General features: G+C 44.5%; 2 protein-coding genes across 4 annotated transcripts in view; both read left to right on the top strand.

Annotated features, from left to right (window-relative positions):
• LOC144696897 (uncharacterized) overlaps window positions 1-6,847 on the top strand; it is a 394,826-nt gene extending 387,979 nt beyond the window's left edge. Inside the window, exons 1-3 of one of the 3 annotated variants that reach the window (XM_078568608.1) lie at window positions 1,735-1,768; window positions 3,374-3,489; window positions 6,004-6,847. In XM_078568608.1, coding sequence (XP_078424734.1) covers window positions 6,113-6,814 — 702 coding nt within the window. In that variant the 5' untranslated portion in view covers window positions 1,735-1,768; window positions 3,374-3,489; window positions 6,004-6,112 and the 3' untranslated portion in view covers window positions 6,815-6,847. Of the gene's footprint in view, window positions 1-1,734; window positions 1,769-3,373; window positions 3,490-6,003 lie in introns of those variants that run through there. The other 2 variants (XM_078568609.1, XM_078568611.1) reach the window with 2 other exon arrangements.
• LOC144697817 (uncharacterized) overlaps window positions 1-13,264 on the top strand; it is a 528,726-nt gene that overhangs the window by 482,022 nt on the left and 33,440 nt on the right. Inside the window, exon 2 of the mRNA XM_078569801.1 lies at window positions 10,902-11,446. Coding sequence (XP_078425927.1) covers window positions 10,954-11,446 — 493 coding nt within the window. The 5' untranslated portion in view covers window positions 10,902-10,953. The remainder of the gene's footprint in view (window positions 1-10,901; window positions 11,447-13,264) is intronic.

The raw sequence follows: 13,264 nt of genomic DNA, 5'->3' as shown, positions 1-13,264 counted from the left end.
GTCCATCGGAACCTTAAATTTTGAAGATCTGGATTGATTTGGACACAGAGGAGACACATGTTCCGGTTATGATGGACATCCTGGTGCACCTGGTGCATCCTCTGCCACCAATAGTAATTGTATAACATATCGATGACTTGAAAAAGAGAAACATGTCCCCAATTTGACCCACAAACAAAATGAATCCTTTTCTGAGCCATTGAGGTGTGACTCAAGTCAAATTAGAGTCATCCATGTAATAGAAAAACCTCGTCATGTCGGATGAGCGAGTCCTTACTTGCTTTGAGGGATGAGGTAAAGTCTCCTATGGTGTACGGCATCTTTGACTATAGTCACATCAGGGTCAGGATCCTGACAAATTTTAAAATCAGGTTTAACTGGAGTCTGTCATATCGGTGCCAATGATGGAGTTTTGGGTGGATCCCTAGCACATCCCAACAGCTTTCCTAGTGAGTCAGTCTGCCTGGTTTTTACCCTCTTCACTAACTCCTGCTGTTGGTGTACCTTCGCCTTACAAATAGCAAATTGCCCCGGACACTTACCAGCAATATCCCAAATCATTCGGAGTTTGGAGTGGTGGGTGAGTGGTTTCCTTGCTGTTATGTTTTTTTTTGCCAGAGAAATGGGTTTTCCCTGAAGGAGTTACAACCCAAGGAGGTTTCAGAATAGTTGCTGATTCAATCAGTGACGGTTTTAAGGGCTTTGATCACAATAACCTCAGATTTCTGGACTAAGTATTGTGGTGGGCATTTACTAAGGATACTACGGCTGTCATGGGGAATCAAAGATGTAGTACCGGTCTAATATGGTCCCTGTTCATAAAACCAAGACTCATCCACATAAACCCCAGTGGAGCCTAACAGTGGTGTGGCTTTAATAGGTCCATTGTATATGGCCTCTTTCACCTGACAAGTATGTGGGGTTCCTTCATACTGCAACATTCCAGCCAATTGGTAATTTTTTCAGTTTTATGATGTTAATGTCATTGCTTTGTATCTCAATTCATTTACTCTATCACACCAAGGATATTCCCTTGCCTTGGCCTTTAACTAATAATGTCACTGCAGTATATGGGGGTGTGTAGAATTTTTGAATTTAACACCACCAAATACTCTGTGTGCTTAACCAACCAGTGAACACTCAATTCTGCGTAATAAACTGGACAATTGATCATTCCACAGTGGTGAGTGTGTCTGATACGTAGCCAACTTTTCCATTCACCGCTTCCATCTCTACAGCAGATATACATTGTTCTGACAGTGCCAACAGGTCTGAGGAATTAATTGTTTAGATCTTCCAAAGAGTCAGCACAGGCATGATGGGCCTAATGGTTTCCATCTGTGTTGTATCATTCTATAAAACTGTGAATATTCAGTATCGGGGATAGCGAGATCAAGAGAGAGGAAGCAGCTACTGTGGGATTGCAGCCAGCCCGAATCAACACCTTCAGAGGAGGAGATAGAGTCAGAAAAGTTTTTAAAACACAGGAGAGCAGCGGTTTGAATCACTTTGAGAAATGAAACACAGCATTGACAAGAATTTATGTGATTTTTAAATCAATTTATCTCAATTGGTAACAGAATGATTTTCTCTTCTGTCTGGAGTATCAATGGCGCTGTTGTTACCCAACATCCCCTGCGAATGTGAAAGTGCCCTATTCCCTCTACAGGAGCCCAGTGCGCAGGAGCAATATTGGACTGTGTCCAGAGCATGCGCAGTGTCACTTTGGTCAGAGCCTTGTAATTACGGGAGACGCTTTTTGCAGCGGGTGAGAGTCGATGAGGTGGAGGGAGGGATGGAGCCGGGAGTCGGGATGGGGAGGAAGAGGAGGCTTCATAAAGATCTGGTGTAGGCCGCAAGGCCTGAATAAAACTCTGCGGGTCCTGCGTTTACAGCTCTGGGGCTTTTTCCCGGGAAGAGGCCCAGTTTAATGGCCACCGAGGAACGGAGCGCATGCGCGGCTGTGTTGGTGATGCAACAGAGGGGCGGGGCGGGGCGGGGCTTTAGGGTCCCCGTGACCAGGAGAAAAAAAATAATTGACTCATCGATTTCATTCTCTCTGCGCACAAGAGCTGGTGACAGGCCCGAGTTAATTGCCACCATCTTTAGAGGGTCAAGGTGCTGCAGGGCGTTTGCGCGGCCACCCTAAGAACATCAGAAATAGGAGTGGGCCACCGAGCCTGCTCTGCTATTCAATAAGAACATGGCTAATCTGATTGTGACCTTAACTCCACTTTGCTGCCTGCCCCCGATAACTCCCTTGTAGATTAAAAATCTATCTAACTCAACTTTGAATATATACAATGAGCCAGCCTTCATTGCTCTCTGGGGAAGAAAATTCCAAAGATTAGCAACCCTCTGAGAGAAGAAGTTCCTCCTCATCTCAGCCTGAGAGGAGAGACCCCTTATTTTTAAACTGGCCCATTAATTCTAGAATCCTCATTGAGTGGAAACATCCTCCCTGATCTATCCTGTCAAGACCCCTGAATATTACAGGTTTAAATAAGATCACCTCATTCTTCTAATCCCCAATGAGTATAAATTCAAACTGCTTAACGTTTGCATCGAAAATAAACTCCCTAATCCCAGGAATCAGCCGAGTGAACCTTCTCTGAACTGCTTCCAATGCACATATGTCCCATAAAACGTAGGAGCAGAAGTAGGCCATTCAATGAGATCGTGGCTGATCTGACAATCCTCAATTCCACTTTCCTGCCTTTTCCCCATAACCCTTGATTCCCTTACTGATTGAAAATCTAAGCCTTCAATATACTTAGCGACCCAGAATCTACAGCCCTCTGTGATAAAGAGTTCCACAGATTGACTACCCTCTTAGAGAATAAATTTCTCCTCATCTCTGTTTTAAATGGGCGACCCCTTACTCTGAGATTATGCCATCTGGTCCTGGACTCTCCTACAAGGGGAGAGCATCTCAGCATGTCAAACCCCCTAAGAATCTTATATGTTTCAATAAGGTCACTTCTCATTCTTCCAAAATCCAATGATTACAGGCCCAACTTACTCAACCTCTCCATATAAGAAAATCCCTCCATACCTGGGATCAACCTCGTGAACATTCTCTGGACTGCCTCCAATGCCACTATATCTTTCCTGAGATAAGGGGACCAAAATAGTTCACAATATTCTAGGTGTGGTTTAACTAGTGCTTAAGTAATCCTGGGACAGGCAGCAGGTGGAGAGAATGTTGTGAATTTCTATCCTGGACAGACGGTGATGGATTTTGGAAATCTCTTTAACAGGGGGTTAGAATGAGAGGATTTACACACAGCAAACTGAAACCAAGAGAAATATTTGTCTCTTCTAAACCTATATCCTGAACTGACATTTATTGCTTTTGTAATCTCTGTTACAGGGAGTTAGAAGATTTGAAAATTATGAGATTTTTCTCTAACTCCAGTGCTTCTGCTATCTTTTCAACTGCAGGCTCCAGCAGATTAAAATTTTGAAAACAGTGAAATTGTTTCAGAGGTGAGTATTATTGAACATTCATCTACCATTTAGAATTTTTAGTGCTGTGCTCTGGTTCCATGGCTCTGGGGCTGGTGTGGCTCCTTTACTGTGGTTCTGAATCCATGTCTATCCATTACTCTGTTTCACTCTGCCTTCCCTGACCACCTCTCTGCCATTGTCTAACTTCCTCTGCCTCTAATATTGGATGTATTTTAACCATGTTTGGTATATTACTGTTATTTCTTCCAAATGTGTCTAAATGAGGTTTCCACCGTTACTCATCCCCTGGCTATCCAATACTGATTTACCAGCTTTATCTTCCAATGGTCAGGAATTGTTTTTCCTGCACTAAAGATCGTTTTTCTTTTGCTCATGAGCTCATGTTGACCATCAAATTATGCTCCATTTTTATTCTCTGGAATTGATTCTGCACATCCTGAAATGTTAACTCTCTTTCTCTCTCCACAGTTACTATCTGACCTGCTGAGTATTTCCAGCGCTTGCTCTTTTTATATCAGATTTCCAGCAACTGCAGTATTTTGCTTTTTTTTGTTGCAGGTGTTTCTCTCTGAACTGAATCGAGAAACAGAGATGGACCAATTAAAAACTTATTTGCATCAGGGTGGGTGTTGGTTGTAGAGGTTGGTCCGTGGCCCCCAGTATAGGTCTTTTTTATGCAGTCATAGAATGATTATAATACAGACAGAGGCCATTTAGCTCATCATTCCCATGCTGGCGCTCTCAAGAACAAATCAGCTATTCCCACCCTCCTCCCCTTTCCTCATAGCCCAGCAATTTTCCCTCTCTAGGTGCTTATTCAATTCCCTTTGAAAGCCTTTATTGTATCAGTTTGAGCTGGAGTGGAGATGGAGGAGAAGCTGCTTGGTTTAACCCTGAGGACTTTGGAACCCAGTTGGGCCCAGCAATATCCGATGTGAAATTGTCGAGGGAGGTAGATACTAGGTGAGAACAGGTTAATAAACAGACACTGTCCAGGCAATGTAACTGTTTTAGGAACAAGGATTTCTTTTGATGCTTTTGATCTATTTGACATGTGCATGTTTTTAAAATTTATTCTTGGGATTTGGGCATCACTAACAAGACCAGCAGTGTTTATTACCTATTCCCAGTTAGCTGTGGAGAAGATGATGTTTGACTTTCCTGAACCGCTGCAGTCCGTGTGGTGAAGTTGCTCCTACAATGCAGTTAGATAAGGAGTTACAGGATTTTCATACAGCAGTGATGAAGGAATGGTGATATAGGTCCAAGTCAACAACAATTTGTTGTATTTATAAAGCACCTTTAACATAGCTCCAGCAACTCCAGAGGTGCGGTGAGAGTGACTGCCCTTGATATCAAGGCAGCAACTGATTTACTGAAGCATCAAGGAGCTCTAGCAAAATTGAAGTCAATGTGAATCAGGGGGAAAACTCTCTGCTGGTTGGAGTCATACCTAGCACAAAGGAAGATGGTTGTGGTTGGTGGAGGTCAGTTATCTCAACTCCAGGGCATCACTCCAGGAGTTCCTCAGGGTAGTGTCCTTGGCCCAACCATCTTCAGCTGCTTCACCAATGACCTTCCTTCCAACATAAGGTGAGAAGTGGGGATGTTCGCTGATGATTGCACAATGTTCAGCACCATTTGTGACTCCTCAGATACTGAAGCAGTCCATGTCCAAATGCTGCTGACCTGGACAATATCCAGGCTTGGGCTGAAAAGTGGCAAGAAACACTCGCGCCATGCAAGTGCCAGGCAATGACCCTCTTCAACAAGATAGAATCTCTCCATTAGCCCTTGACATTCAATGGCATTACCATTGCGGAAACCCCCACCATTTAAATCCTGGGGGTTACTATTGACCAGAAACTGAATTGGATTAGCCATATAAATACTGTGGCTACAAGAGCAGGTCAGAGGTTAGGAATCATGTGAGGAGTAACTCACTTCCTGAATCCCCAAAGCTTGCCCACCATCTACAAGGCACAAGTCAAGATTGTGATGGAATACTCCCTATTTTCCTGGATGAGTGCAGCTCCAACAACACTCAAGAAGCTTGATGCCATCCAGGACAAAGCAGCCCGCTTGATGACACCCCATCTACAAACACTCACTCCTTCCAATACTGATGCACAGTGACAGCAGTGTATTCTATCTACAAGATTCACTGCAGGAACTCACCAAGACGCTTAGCATCTTCCAAACCCACGACCGCTACCATCTAAAAAGACAAGTACAGCAAATGCATGGAAATACCACCACCTGGAAGTTCCCCTTCAAGCCACTCAGCATTCTGACTTGAAAATGTATCACTGTTCCTTTACTGTCGCCGGGTCAAAATCCTGGCACTCCCTCCCTAACAGCACTGTGGGTGTACCTACATCACATGGACAGTAGCAGTTTAAGAAGGCAGTTCGTTCTCTTTCTCTCACTCTTTCTCTCTCTCCCTCTTGGTCATGGTCACTTTTCTGGTGCCTTTGTGTTTTTGTGGGTTCTCTCTCACTGCTTTTTTTCTGGTTTAAATCAATTTGACAGGTTTTTAGGAGGAGAGGATTTGCAGCCGTGAAAGTGAAACCAAACATCACATCAGAATCTGACAGAGTCACCCAATTTACCGTAACCTGAATATCATTAGATTTTGAACATGGAAGGAAAAAGCACCGTTCACAATGAGGAGAAACCGTATACGTGTTCTGTGTGTGGACGAGGCATCAGCCGAACATCTGGCCTCTCGAAACACAAATGCAATCACAACGGGGAGAAGCCATGGAAATGTTGGGATTGTGGGAAGGGATTTACCCATTCATCTATCTTGCTGAATCACCAGCGAGTTCACACTGGGGAGAGACCATTCATCTGCTTTGACTGTGGGAAGAGATTCACTCAGTCATCCCACCTGCTGAGACACCAGCGAGTTCACACTGAAGAAAGACCGTTCACCTGCTCCATATGTGGGAAGGGATTCACTCAGTCCGGCAACCTGCATTTACATAAACTCACTCACACTGGGGAGAGACCATTCACCTGCTCAGAGTGTGGAGATGGCTTCACTCGGTCACCCGACTTGATGATACACCAACGAGTTCACACTGATGAGAGACCTTTTCAATGCCAAGACTGTGGGAAGTGCTTTAAAAGTTCTGGGGCACTGATATCCCATCAACGTGTTCACACCGATGAAAGACCGTTCAGGTGCTCTCACTGTGGGTCTGAGTTCAAGACATCATCTAACCTCACTGTACACCAGCTAATTCACACTGGGGAGAGACTGTTCACCTGCTTGGACTGTGGGAAGAGATTCACTCGGTCATCCAACCTGCTTAAACACCAGCAAGTTCATGAGTAACTCCCGTGATTTGATTTTGCTGTTAACCACACCCAGGACTGAACCATGTTCATTAGGATCTGTTTTTTACAACTTCATCTTCCTCCCATTTTACTTGGGGTCACCACAATGCTGCTTGATCACCTTCTCCATCCCCTGTCACTCACACATTCCTTTTCCAATCCCACTGCATTTCTGTCTCTGGCCACCACATCTTTCCATCTGGCCCTTAGACCTTCCTCTTCTCCTTCTTCCTGACAGTCCCATGTCCATCACTCACCTCACCACATTTCCTCTTTCTCTCCACAATGGATGACCAGACCATTTCAATCTCTTCTCAGCTACTTTCTTCGATGTTTCCACAATCTTCACTGACCCCCTGATATACTGGTTCCTGATCTTGTCCTTTCTTGTCACTCCACACATCCATCTCAGCACCTGTATCTCATTGTATCCAGTCATTGTTCCTCTCTTCTTGATATTACCCAAGTTTCTGCTATGTATAACAAGGCCGGTCTCACAACTGTCCTGTAGATTCTTCCTTTTCAATTTCAGTGACACTTTTCGATCACATCACATTGCACTGCACTTCTTCCAATTACTCCAACCAAAGCTAATCTGTTTCTTAATTTCCATACTTCCATCTTCTGCCATCGCTGGCCCCAGGTACTTGAAGCTACTCACATTCTCCAAGTATTCACCCCTAAGCTCTTCACCTTCACTCTGATTCTCTTCCCTAGGCTCAAACCGACAGTCCATGAATTGGGTCTTTGGTTCACTAGTGAAGGAAGGATTTTCTTCCTTTTAGGGAACGAAATCGGCCGTCCTCATCCAGTCTGGCCTACACGTAACTCCAGACCCACAGCAATGTAGTCGACTCTTAACTGCCCCCAGCAATGGCCTAACAAGTCAGTCAGTTCAAGGGCAGTTAGGGATGGGCAACAAATGCTGGTCTTATCAGTGACTCCGCATTTCATGAAAGAATAAAAAAAAACTAATCTTCATACCTGCGCTTTTCTCCAGTTCCCCAGATACTCAGTCATGTTCTCATCATAGCTCAGTGTCATCTGTAAATTTCACTCCCTCTCACAGTTACAACATGCGAATCAGGAAGAGGAAGGGATTCCGTGTCGATCCTTGGTGCAATCCAACTTTGATTTTGAAAAACTCACTCTCTCCCACACAGCTTCTTACTCTTGTCTGGAACTCCTTGGTCATGTCCTGTAATAGTCATACATACTTCTCAGGGACTTCATGAATTCTAACACATCTCCAGACTTCCTCCCTGGGCACCTGGTCATAAGCCTTCTCCAGATCAATGAATACAATCTTCGTGTTGCATTGACCTCCCCAATATTTCCCCCTCACTTGTCTCAAAATGAAAATAGCATTGGGATCTGTTTCTGCAAATGTTAATAAAACCTAGTCCAGTAATAGGTGTTAATATTCTAGGTAAAAGTAAAATAAATCAGCTTTATGTTAAACACACAGTGTGACGAGTCACTTTAATATCTCTAACACAAATTAGTTCCTTTTGAAAGGCTTTCCCTCTCCACTGTCTCCTCCACACTCACTTCAAACAGAAAGTGTGAGGAGCTCACAGGTTTCCTTGTCTCTAAGGTTGAGACAATCTGACCAGCTGCCTCTGCTGCTTCCCTCCTTTCCACTTGACCATCGGGCCCAACTTCCTCTAAAGATCTGCCCGGCTCTAGCTCTGAACTCATCTTTCTTTAGTTTCTCTCCGATCCCCCCTTATCCTCTCAAGAACTCATCTTGTCCATGAGACCCACCTTCTGTTCTATTGACCCTATTCCCACTAAACTGCTGTCCACAGAAGAGTTTTGAATGAGCATTCCTTTATGGAGGGTGGAAGATGGGACACCAGCCACGAGAGCATTGGATAGTCGAATCTGGAGGCAACAAAGGCATGGACGAGGATTTCAGCAGGAAATGGGCTTCAGCAGGATGGGGACAACCGATATTACAGAGGTGGAAGGAGGTGATCTTAGTGATGGAGAAGACACGTTGTCAGTAGCTTAGCCCTCAGCTCAGGCTCAAATAGGAAACTAAGGTTGCTATTAGTCTGCTTCAACCTCAGACTGTGGTAAGGGAGGGGGCTGGAGTCGGTGATGAGGAACAGAGTTTATGGTAGGGATGGGGGCTTTTGTGGCCCCAAGTATTAAATCACCTCCTGTATGGACTCGAGCATTAATTAATGGCTATCCCTTGGAATAACATTACAGAAACAGGTCCAGTCTCGATGTGGTGATAAAATTTTTTTCACTAATTGGACTTTAACTGACACTGTTACAATCCATAGTTTTCCATGTGCCAGAATGTGCCCCATCAATGACTACAGGAGCCCAGTGCGATTACTCAGGTTGTTCTCTGAGCATGTGCAGTACAAGTGGTGGATGTGCAACATGGTGATCAGGAGCAAATAGGAGATCACATTGAATTACGGAGAATATGGAGTCCAGAAACAGTGCATTCTGTTCAACTAATCTGCTGGTGTTTATATTTCAAAAAAGACACATTCCATTCCATCTACCCCATCTGAGCTTTTCAGCTTATATTTCTTTACAGAGGTACCAGCAGTGAAACAAAAGCAAAACACTGTGGATACTGGAGATCGGAAATTTTTTAAAAAAGTGATGGAAACTCAGCAGGTTGTTTCCACGAGTTTGTACCAGCACTGATCTTTGTGAATTTCAACCTTCGACATTTTTCCAATATGAAATTTCATTTGGAGGTGGGGGAGAATTGCACAGATTGCATCAGGGAGGAAGGTCCAGACATTTGGGTATCTACACACTTTAAGTATATATTTTGTGTGTCGCGCCCGGGTCCCGAACTCGATTGGGAAGCCGACACATTGAAACATGAGTTGCCAATTCAATGGCGGATTATTTACCCAGAATGCCCCGCACTGTGCAAAGTCCCCTATCAATGATTGTAGGAGTCCAGTGCGCAGGTGCAGTGTGGGTGTGCGCTCTGAGCATGCTCAGTGTCAGTCATGGTGACAGTGAGGAGGAGCGGACGGTTCGGGAGGCGGGAGGAGATTGTGAGCACAGGGTAGGAATGGAAACCGCGGCTGGACTCGGAACTGGATCAACTTCTGGGGTAGGCCCCAGGCCCCGTGTTTACCCCGCGGTGACAGGCCCGGGGGGGAGGGAGCGATGGAGCCGGCGGCTGGACGGGGAGGATTTGGAAACACTTTGTGGATCTGCAAACCCTGAGGAATAATTGTCAGCTCCTGGTTTGCAGCTGCGGGGCTTCTCCCTCCCGGGAACAGGCCCAGGTTAACGGCCGCCATCCTGGGTCAGCGAGTGGAGGATGGTTCACATCAGAGGATGGGGGAGGGGGGGACAATAAATAAGAGGTTACACTTTGGGCTCAAATCAATGAGGATCTGATCTGTGGGAAGGAAGGAAACCCTGGGAGGTGGGCGGGGAGGATTCAGAAACACCCGCTGGAGGCCCCAAACCCCCAATAAGACTCATTAATGTTATTGTCAGTCTGCAGACAGGAGCTGGAGAACTGAACCCAGGCAGAGGAGAGGGAGGGAGAAAACTGGGAGTGGAGGAAAGAAATGGTGGAGATGGTGAGATGGGTTTGGATTTCAGCCCAGGGAGGAGGGAGAGTGTGTGGGACGGGGATTTACGAATTTGGGGGAACAAGAGAAGAAAAAAATGTGCCATAGAAACTAGAATTGTGTGTTTTGAATTTCTATCCTGGGCTGATAGTGATGACTTTGGCAATCTCCTTTTACAGGGTATCCCGTGCTCACAGCAATGACTTTTGTAAAGGTGCATTAGAAAGGGAGGAATTACAGACAGGGAACTAAAACCAAGCTTCAAATCAAAATTTAAGAGTCACTCTGTTCATCAGGACTTGAGTATCATTGGCCTTTGAGTTTGGAAGGTGAAATATTTGTTGTCTGTTGGAAAAGATTTCAACCATCAGAATGACTGGAAAACCACCAAGTCACACACAGTGAGAGTGTTCCAGTGCATTGACCTTGGCAAGAGCTTTAACCAGTTGCACAGCTGAAAAAACATCTCACCATTCACAGTGGGGCGAAACCACACACATGACCTGCATGCAGATGAGACTTCAAATGATCATCCAACCTGGAGAGACACAAGGGCACCCACACCATGGAGAAACTGTGGAAATGTGAGGACTGTGGGAAAGGATTCAATTACCCATCCCATCTCGAAATTCATAGGCGCAGTCACACTGGGGAGAGGCCGTTCACCTGCTCTGTGTGCGGAAAAGGTTTCATTCAGTCACAACACCTGCTGTCGCATCAGCGCGCTCACTCCAACAAGAGACCTTTAAAATGTTCTGACTGTGAGAAGAGCTTTAAAAGCAGAAACCACCTGATGCAACACCAACACACACACACTGGAGAAAGGCCATACATCTGCTCCGTGTTTGGGAAAGGATTCACTCAGTCATCCACCCTGATGAGGCACCAGCAGACTCACATTGGAAAAAGGCCATTCACCTGCTCCATGTGTGGGAATGGATTCATTCAGTCATCCACCTTGCTGAGGCACCAGCGAGTTCACACTGGAGAGACGCCATTCATTTGCTCTATGTGTGGAAAGGGATTCACTCGGTTAAGCACCCTCACTTCACATCAACGTGTTCACACCAATAAATGACCTTTTAAATATTGTGAATGTGAGAAGGATGAGTGAGATGCAGATGCACCAACGCACTCATGGTGGGTAGAGGCTGTTCACCTGCTCTGTGTGTGGGAAGGGATTCCCTCAGTCACAACACCTGGCGAGGTGACAGCAAATTCACATGTGATTACAGGGGTGGGATTCTGCTGTTAATCATTGTTTAAAAATTCATTCACAGAATGTGGACTTCGCTGGCTGGGCCAGCATCTATTGTCCATCCCTAGTTGCCCTCAAGAAGGTGGTGGTGAGCTGTGTTTGTTTGTTATTGCTGATGTTAAACTCCAACCCTATTATAGAGCTTATTAATATTCTGGATGAATGTGAGATAATCTGATTTCGTGGAAATGCATAGAGTGTTGTGTTCCATATTTCTCCAATATAAAAGGAGATTAATGAATGTCCTGTTGCCAATTGCTTCATTTTTGGGGCCTTTTCTCCTTTCTAACTCTAGATCATTTCAGTTCTCAAAACTTCAGTTACTCTTAGGGACAAGTCCCTGCTCCTCATACCTTCCAGAGTGTCTCTCCTAGCCTTGAGATCCAGGTAAGGTACCGGTAACACACCCAGGATCACTGAACACAAAACCCAGCCTGTGAATCACTTTCAGCTCCTGGACTTACGTGTGTCCCACAGCATCTCTCTCACCTTTGATGTGTGAATAGAGCATCAAGTCTATAAAGTCCGTTCTGAAGAAGTCATACGGACTCAAAACATTAACTCTGTCTTTCCCTCCACAGGTGCTGTCAGACCTGCTAAGTTTTCCAGCAATTTTTGTTTTTGTATCAAGTCTGTAAACTTGGTTTAAATTGAAATCCATTTAGTAAATATATTTTTACAGGAGCCTGCAGGCTGACGAGACTCTGTTAGGCTGTCAGTGTGTTCCTGTATCGCTCTGTATTTAACAGGAGCCTGCAGGCTGATGAGACTCTGTTAAACTCTGTGCGCTCCCATACTGCTCTGTATTTCGCCTGTAATAGAAAATGACTGGACCTTTGTCCCAGTGGAACCTTTGCTGTTATGAAATGTGGGTGAATATCGATGAGCCTCACATCCTTGCTCATGTCTGCTGCAATTGTGTAGAAAGGGGATGTGTAAAGAGCTGGACTTTGTATAGAGATGTGAACCAAGGAAACAGTATCCCTGTGTGATAGTGAACAGCCTTGTGCTTACACTCAGAACAATGCATAGATACCCTTATGGTTATGCTTTGAGCAGGGTCAGATCAACAATGTAGTAAACAAGTTAAATATAGTTATCTCCAGTGTAGCTGCAGCTTGTTAGATCACAGTTGGGGAGAAGGGAGCTCTGAATCCACTGTATTATCAATGTTCTGCAGATTGGAGAACTATTTTTTTTTAGTATCATGGAATTTTATTCAAGAAATGCATTTGCAGCCCAAAGGCTGAATTGCTGTGTAACTTACATCATAAAATTCATACATTTCCTCAGAACTCAAGTTAAAAACATGGAAACGTGACAATCATGTGGTAATAACAATAGACAAACAAATGCAGCAGGTAACAGGGAAGCGATGGACGGGATACTCAGAGAAGGAATATTGAATTAAAATTATATTCAAATTACAGACCAATACATCATTCCTATATTACAGGCTCTGAAGTATATAAATGATGACATTTATAATTACTTCATTGAGAACCGGAACTATGTAAGGAATTACTCTGTATGATTGAAGTGCTGTTAATAAAGACAAGAAAAGACAATCTATTATTGTGAGCTTGATTATCTGGTGTCTGAAACCACAAGATTCAAT

Source organism: Cetorhinus maximus, chromosome 23, assembly GCF_964194155.1.
Source record: "Cetorhinus maximus chromosome 23, sCetMax3.hap1.1, whole genome shotgun sequence".
NCBI lineage: Eukaryota > Metazoa > Chordata > Chondrichthyes > Lamniformes > Cetorhinidae > Cetorhinus > Cetorhinus maximus.
The sequence above is the reverse complement of the archived record's forward strand: the minus strand, read 5'-3'. Positions and strand labels throughout refer to the sequence as shown.